The 8327-nt window shown below is 57.2% G+C and overlaps 1 protein-coding gene across 1 annotated transcript; it reads right to left on the bottom strand.

Moving 5' to 3' along the window:
* Window positions 1-357: 357 nt before the first annotated feature.
* EMWEY_00020030 (PHD-finger domain-containing protein, putative) lies at window positions 358-6223 on the bottom strand (the record flags this gene model as incomplete). The annotated part of the gene is made up of 4 exons (XM_013480318.1): window positions 358-548; window positions 780-1509; window positions 1815-3802; window positions 3862-6223. 4 exons carry the CDS (start codon window positions 6221-6223, stop codon window positions 358-360), a joined length of 5271 nt encoding a protein of 1756 aa, XP_013335772.1.
* Between the last annotated feature and the right edge of the window lie 2104 nt (window positions 6224-8327).

Raw genomic sequence — 8327 nt, 5'->3', positions numbered from 1 at the left:
TACAACGCAGCACCACCAGCAGCAGGTGTAACAGCTGCAGGTGCAGCAGCAGCACCTGGCACTTCGGTTCCATGGGTTTAAATACGGCCATCCATTGTGTGCCAAGAGATCGCCTATCAACTTCACAGCGCCTGCATATCCAATCTTCTCCTTCGGGTGTATCTCCAATCTTGCCAACTCCATAACAATGTTTGTGGCAGCAGAAGAGACACCGCACGCAAGAATAAAGAGGATTAAGAGCTGAGCTTTCTGTCCGCCAGCAGACGCAGCAGCAAACAAACTCAAAACCCAGGCTCGGACCTCCCCTTCCAACTGACAACAAAAAACTCGACGAAGCATTGCTGCTGCTGCTGCTGCTTATGCTGCCTCCGCTGCCGCTGCTGCTACTGCTAGGCACAGCCAACGCCCTACTGACACCAGAAACGGTCGACACCGAGCCAGAAACAACACTCGGTGTTGCCGGTCCCTTAGCTGCTGCTGCTGCTGCAGCTGGGGTTTCCGCAGCAGCCCGGGTACTGTTGCGTTGACGATCTGTTGGGTTTGAGAAGCTGCGCGTACACCGCAAGTTCACAGGCAAACAAAAACTCTGGAAAAACCGGAACGCATCCAAAGCAGCACCAAGGGTAAGCAGCAACAGAAGCACAGCAAGCGAGAGACGCAGGAGCAACAATACAACACAGTGGCAGCAGCAACAGTGGCGGAGACCCACTTGCGTTTTGCTGCTCCTGCAGCAGTAGCATCTGAGCCAACTCGAGGTGTATGGATATTCCGCAGCAAACCAGTCAGTGGAGGCCTCGGGGAAACCGTAGAATTCTCTTTGGGGAGAGTTCCCTCCTGCTGCTCGTACAATCGCAGAGCAGCAGCAGCAGCTGCTGCTGCACTGGCGGGATCAGACGCCGCAGCTACTGCTGCAGCAGCAGCTGCTGCTGCTTCTACTGCCTCGGCAACGTCGCTTCCAGGGGGGCCCTCATCTGCTACCGGCTCTGGCTTCGGATTGAACAGCTGCCGCCGCTGCTGCAGCTGCAGCAACTCTTGTTCTGGCTCTGTGGGCTGCTTCCTTCCTGCTGCTGCTGCAAGACGCTGCGCGACTGCCTGCATAGCTTCTGGTGTCGGCGTCTCGTTGTTGTTTCTGTCATTGCTGCTGTTGTTCGTATCTCGTTTCTGCAGGGGCACCGCTACAGCAGCGGGGGCCTGCAGTTGTGTCGGGATGTGTGTATGTGCGTTTCTCCCCTCAATCGCCCGCATCTGCACCTGCTGCTGCTGCACCTGCTGATGCTGGAGCGATTGGGTGGCAGCGGGTAGGAAGGGTGGCATCGGCAGGTCCTTGAGTCCTGCACATACAGCCTGTCTTAGGTGTGCCCAGCGTTCCATCTCCCCATATCGCTGCAGCAGATCTTCTAGGACGTCTGCCCTCTCTACAAGTCGCAGCGCTGTCTGATTTTCTTCTAACAAATTTCTTAGCAAGGCCGCCTTATAACGACCCAAGTCACGCGCTAATACGCGGCTAACCTGCAAAAAGCAGCAGCAGCAACAGCAGCAGCAAATATCCTCTCTGGCTGTTACACCCAACCACCACAAAAAGACCAACAGAAGCAGCACCGGGGACAGAAGTAGCGGGTGCAGCAGGAGCAGTAGATGCAACCGGAGGAGCAGACGCAGCAGATGCGACAGATGCAAGATAAGTAGTGGTAAAGGAGGCAAAGAGAGATACAAACGAGCAAAAGAAGGAAGAAAAACAGGGTAGGAAATATTCGTAAGTTGGAACACTTTTCTATCTGAGAGTCGGGGTGAGAGCGCATACACCGGTTACGAACCTGCAAGAATTGCATGCATTGGCTACCAACAAAGTCTCCTGTCTCCTTGCTGTCTGCTCCAGATCCCCAATACCATCGATGACCCGCAACCTCCACTAATGATGCTGCACCTGCGCCGCCGCCGCTTCCACTGCTGCTGCTAGGGAGTACAGCAGGGGGAACTGTTGGTGTTCCTTTTCCGGCGGACGGCGATGAGGTGGGGCAGACCGCCGCTGCTGCTGCGTCATTGATGCAGGTGCTGCCAATGGATTCCTGGCTTAAGTGCTTCTGCTGCTTCTGTTGCGGTTGCTGCTGCTCTGTTTTGGCCCCTTCGGAGTCTACATGCATGTCTTTGCTCTCGACGCCTCGAGGTGCCCCACGTTCCGGGTTCCCCTCAGCAGAAGATCCTTTTCTTGCTGTTTCCGGCGTTTTCGCTGCTGCTACTACACTCTCTGAATTTGGAGCAGCACCTGCCGCTGCTTCTGCCGAAGCACCTTGTAAGGAGCCGACTTTCTTGCGCGCTCCTTCTGCTTCGGCGGTTGCTGGGAGTTGACTGGCGCTGCCTGTTGCTGCTTCTTGCTGCCGCTGCTGCTGCTGCTGCAGCTGCTGCTGCAGCAGGGCCTTGAGGTTAATAGCTTTTCCATCTGCTGTCAGCTGCACCCGCTGAAGGTGGCGGCGACAGAAAGCCAGCTGGTAGCTGGTAAGGACTCTAAATTCGCGGACACACAACTGCGAAGCGAGGGCTTCATATTTGCTGCTGCGTGGGCTTTCCTCTTCTGCTGCTGCTGCTGCTGCAGAAGCAGCGGGAGATGCAGCTGCTGCTGCCCCCTCGCCTTTCTGCTGCGCAAGCGCGGGCGCCACGACTTTACGGAGATATTCTCTTATAGCTGCATCGTCCAGCACGAAGTTCCCGTTGCTGCAATCGCTGCTGCTGCCGCTGCTGTGGGCAGCAGTTTTGCCGCTGCTGCAGAGGCTGTCTAGCAGCTGTCCAGCAGCATCTGTGCCTCCCTTGGGGTCCCGTTTGAACTCGAAGCAGCACCAAGCGGCGACCGAGCCGAAATCAATCAACGCTGTAATTGGCGTATCGAAATCTACTGGCGCCTTGCTGCTACTGCTGCTGCTACCGCTACTGCTTCTGCTGCTGTTGCTGGCGGCGGCTTGATTCCTTGCTGCAGCCTTTTGGCGGGCCTCGTTCAAGATCTGCGCGTGCAAGTCGAGGAGCTGCTGCAGGGCCTTGAGGTCTTCTTCTGCTGGCAGCAGCAAGTCTGCTGCAGCAGGGCAGCAAGCGGGCTGCAGCAAAGTTGCTTCGATGTTTTTTGCTTCCTGCAGCGCCTGCTGCCTCTCTGCTCCTTCCTTAAAAGTACGAGACACCTCAGCAGCAAATGGCCCTAAGGGGACACGGCGAAAGAGGCCATCGAAGCGGCTCCACTGGACGCGACTGCCGCGGCTGCTGCTGCTGCTGCTGCTGCTGCTGCTGCTGCTGCTACTGCTGCTGCTACTGCTGCTGCTACTGCTGCTGCTGTTGGAGCCGGTGCTAGGAGACTTCTTTGAAGTGCTGCTACACGGGCCTTTTGCCGTGTCGCGCCCGCTTCCACCATGCCCTGCTGCTGCTGGCGTGCTTCCAGCTGATGCAGCACCCATGCCGTCAACTGAAGACGCCGCAGCTGCTCCTACTGCTGCAGCAGATGTCTCTACTCCTGCATCGGAGGTCTGAGAGAAACACTTGCTGCCACGCTGCTGCGGCGTTGAAGCAACTGTTGACTGACGCCCTCGAGCCCGCAACCCTCTTGTCGCAGCCATTCCTCCTACCGCGCCAACGCACTCTGCTGCCGCTGGCGTCCCTGCTGCTACTGTTCCTGCTGTTGCTGCTGGCATTCCCGCTGTTGTTGCTGCTGCTGCCGGTGCTGGTGCTGCTGCGGCCATGGCACCTGCTGCTACTGCCGCAACTGCAGGGGCTGCGGCTGCTGCTCCAAGGGGCTGCGGTGACAGCACAGGCAACAGAGGCGACCCTGCGGGGTTCATCAGCAGCGAAGCAGCAGAGGGAGCTGCTGCTGCTGCTGCTGCGTACAGCGGCCCTGTTGCAAAGGGTCGCGCAGCAGCGAAGCAGCAGCGGCGGCGGCAGCAGCAGGGTATGGGGTCGGTCCTGGCGAAGCCCCAAGTCGCACGGCTTGCTGTTTGTGCTGCTGCTGCAGCTGCTGTAGCTGCTGCTGCTGCGTCTGCGTGAATCCTCGCTGCTGGCCATCGGCTGCTGCTGCTGTTGCTTCAGATGAGCCGAAAGTCGGCAACGAATGAGCTCCAAGGCATGCATTCGGCGAACCCCCTGCTGGACCCGCTGCCGCCGCCGCAGCAGCAGCAGCTGCTGCTGCTGCTGCTGTCTCGGCAGCGGCAGTAGAGGAATCCGTTGCGTCTGCAGCAGCTGCTGTCGCCGCATCCGCTGCTGCTACCATAGGGTCGTGGTGCTGCTGCTTGTGCTGCAAGTAGTGTTGCTGAAGTAACTGCTGTTGCTGCTGCAGCAGTTGTTGCTGCAGCAAATGCTGTTGCAACAAGTGCTGCTGTAAATACTGTTTCTGTAAGAACTGCTGCTGCAGGTATTGCTGCTGGACAAACAGCTGCTGCTGCGGCGTAAGAGCCAGCTTCTGTTGTTGTCCCGCAAGGTCTCGGGCAGCAGCAAGCATTTGCTGAGGGGTAGATGCAAGGGTTTGCTGCAGCTGCTGCTGTTGACGGTGTAGCTCAGCTGCAGCATCCTGCTGCTGCTGCTGCTGGAGCTGGTGCAGCCTGTGTGTTGGATCGTCGCCAGCAGCAGCAGCTGTGGCTGTACTTGCTGCAGCAGCAACAGCAGCAGCAGCTGCCGCTGCTGCATTATTTGCAGCTTCCGCCCGTGCAGTTGGAGCCGCCGGAGTCGCAGCAGCAGCAGATGCAGCATGAGCAGCTGCTGCAGGAGCCCCTGAAGGATTAGCCGGATGATGGGCCGGGGGAAGCGCAGCAGCAGCAGCAGCAGGTGCTGCAGGAGAAGCAGCAGCAGCAGCAGCTTGTTTTTTAAGAGCTAATCGCGCCTTGCTGACAGCATCTCTGCTGCTGTGCTGAAGGCAGAAGACAGCCCTCCATGTCATGTCTTGTCCTAAGCCTTCCGTCTCCCCCGTCCATACACTGCAACAGCAGCAGCAGCAGCCTGCTGCCTTTGCGCATGTTACATGCATGCGGCGGCTGCAGCCGGGGAAGGAACAGACAACAGGGAAGCCTCCCGCCCCACAGATGCAGCAGCGCCAACCCATTGCTGCAGCAAGGGAGACAGAAGCAGCAACTGCAGCAGGACTGTCGAGCTGCAGCTGCTGCACAAAGTAAGGACCCCCGGCAGCATACAGCACGCAGCAGCTGTGCACCCACAAACGCTCTTCTCCTACTCGCATAGCCCCACCGCCACGCAGGCACAGACGACATACTTCTTCCCCGCTGCAGCTGGTGCTGGTGCTGGTGGTGCTGTTGTTGCTGTTGCTGCTGCTCGCCGCTGCTGCTGCTGGCCGCTTGTGCGCAGAACCTACAGTTGTGCTGCTTCCGCCATCGCCGGAGGAAACGGCAGATGCCGCGACAGCCAACGGCCCTTGATGCTGCTGCAGCTGCTGCTGCTGCTGCTGCTGCAGTTGCTGTTGCTTCTGCTTCCAGCTGCATAGACAGCAGAACCAGGGAGCCTGTGGCAACGTAAAGAGAGAATAACAATACTGATGAACTGCTGCACCGCACCCGCTGCAGATAACGATGCTGTTGTGGGGTTCGGAACCCTTGACAAGACATACACTGCACTCTACATCGTCCCCTGCTGCTAATGTTGCTGCTGCTGGCGCTGCTGCTGCTGCTGCTGCTGGCGCTGCTGCTGCTGCTGCTGCTGCTGGCGCTGCTGCTGCTGCTGCTGCTGCTGGCGCTGCTGCTGCTGCTGCTGCTGGCGCTGCTGCTGCTGCTGCTGCTGGCGCTGCTGCTGCTGCTGCTGCTGGAGCTGCTGCTGCTGCTGCTGCTGCTGCTGCTGGAGCTGCTGCTGTTGCTGCTGCTGGCGCTGCTGCTGTTGCTGCTGCTGGCGCTGCTGCTGTTGCTGCTGCTGGCGCTGCTGCTGCTGCTCCTCCTGGAGCTGCTCCAGAGTTTGCTGTTACTGGTGCCGCAGCTCCTGCTCCTGCTGCTGAGATCGCTGCGGCTAGCGAGGGTGCTAATGGCCCTGCAGCAGGAGAGGAGGCAGCAGAAGAACTGCCGCGACGTGGCAGCCCCACATGGCCCTGCTGCTGGGAGTTACCACCTGCTGCTGTTGATGCAGATGCAAAACGGCCGCTGGATGCTTGGGTGACAACTGAACCCTTCCCTCCAGGTGCTGCTGGGGAAGCCCTGCTGCTGCTGCTGCTGCTGCTAGAATCCGCAGCAGCAGCGAGGCTGCGCGGGGACTGTCGCATCCCATTCGTTGCAGCAGCTTTGCTGCTCTGCCCTGAGGGTGCTGATGTTCTTACTGTATGAGGCACAGCAGCTGCAGAGCTGCTGCTTGCAGCTGAATGCTGCTGCTCTTACAGCTGCTGCTACAGCTGCTGTTCCCGCCCCTGTAGCACGTCGCCGCAGCGCTGCGTGTATGGCTGCCCATCTGCTGTTGCGGTCTCTGCTGCAGCTGCTGCTGTGGCGAAGACTTGGAGATACTCCCACCTCACCTGCCTCTCATCAGCAGCTGTTGCTGCTGCTGCTATAGCTGCGCGTTGTCAGTGGCATCACAAGCAGCCGGTGGGGGCCAGCGGGGCTCAGCCTGTGTTGGTGCACAGGGCCTAAGGTGTCTGTATGGCTCAAAAGTATGCAAAACCCTCGTTTAGCCGCTTTGGAGCAGCGCCTAGCACCTAAGGAGTGTCGCCTGCTGCTCCTGCTGCGGCTGCTGATGCTGCTGCAGACGGAGGAGAGTGCAGCTCTGTGCTCCCTGCCTCTAAACGCAGACAAAGAAAGTACACAATAGGCGATTAATTGCAGCAGCTCCTACAGCAGCCTCTTTCAAGACCTACTACCGACGCATGCGCTGCTTGCGCTGCCAGCAGCCTCTGCGGCAGCCGCAACAGCAAGAGAGGAGCTGCGGCTGCTGCTGCTGCCTCTCCTTCCCCTCGTAAGTTTTGGAAGTAATTTTGATGCAGCAATTTGTCATGTAGTCAAATACATTGTCTGCTAGTTCATGGGGAAAACGCCAAATAGTTTAAGCCGATTGCCCGTAACAGCTCGGTAGTGCTGCATACAAAGGCAGCGGCACCGGAGCTTTGCAGAATTAGCAACGAGTGCAGCATTGTTTATTCTTGTTACCGTTATTCCTGCTGCTACGCCTGATGCTGCTGCGGCGTTGGCTGGTGTGGTTACTGCTACTGCAATTTCTGCTAGGAGCAGATATGGACGTCTAGCAAGGAAAAAGGTGTTCTTCACGAATTGCCTTCTCTATGAAAGTAGTTCTCGCTGGCTGCAATGCTATCATTACAACACTCGATTTTACTGCAGATGCCAGTAGTTACCAGTAAGATGGGGGACAGTCATTACAAAGAGTGTCAGAGAACCCTTTTCGGTGCATTCATTAACAATGTGGGCAATGGCTAGACACTTATTTGCCTCCAGTAGCCATCCTATGCATCGATCGAAAAACAGGTGTGCAATCCCTAGTCTCTAGGCTCTCTGGGCGCACCGACCGACGTGGCAGTTTCAACTTTCCCAGGTACAACTCATTACAGAGAGTGCCAGGGGACCCCTTCGGTGCATTCATTAACATTTCGGGCATCCAGTAGCCATCCTGGAGATACGTCGAAAGCCCGATGCCACCTTCCTGCTCTTTACATAGGGTAGCAGACTCTGGCCAGTCTGGAGCAAAATGCTCAGCACCGCCTGAAGCGAGATGCCTCTTTTACGTTCTAGAAGACGCCTCTAGCGTCGTACCCCCGGAGGTGGCACGTGCAGTTGAGCTTTTGAACATGCTTCCTGCTGAGCGTGGAAGCATGTGCAGGAGGGACTTACGTAAATAAGCAGTGGATCCGCCTCTCGCCACCATCCCCAGGACATTTTGCTGACTTTCTCAGGTGAAAGGAAGGGAGATAAGCTCGTTTCTGTGGAGCCCAAGACATATGACACGCAGTCTAACAATTGGATTCTTTGGCGGTGCACTACAGTTCTCGTTGCAGCTGGGGAGCCTAGTTTCATTGACAGTTTCTTCCTTTGTCCTGCTTGTCGTTAACCCTTCAGCGTGCTTATATTATGTAGCGTGTTTTAAGATTTGGGCGCAGAATATCTTATGTGAGGCCGATAGCGGACAAGTGCTCCAATAAAAATGTGGAGAGCTTTGGACAGCGCTCTTAGGAACACTGTCTCCAGTCTGTTTGTACTCTCGGGGGGCCAATGACTACTTTCGTAAGTTCCTGGTTTGACGTTACAGCACTAGCCAATAACGATTACCGGTTGTTCCAGCAGCAGTGTATGCTGGACTACACTCTGCAGAAAGGTACGTTTCCTGTGAGTTGTTGCAGCGTTTTGTTTGTTGTTCAGATATCTACT

This window comes from Eimeria maxima, genomic scaffold (genome assembly GCF_000499605.1).
Source record: "Eimeria maxima Weybridge genomic scaffold, Emw_scaff180, whole genome shotgun sequence".
NCBI lineage: Eukaryota > Apicomplexa > Conoidasida > Eucoccidiorida > Eimeriidae > Eimeria > Eimeria maxima.
The sequence above is the reverse complement of the archived record's forward strand: the minus strand, read 5'-3'. Positions and strand labels throughout refer to the sequence as shown.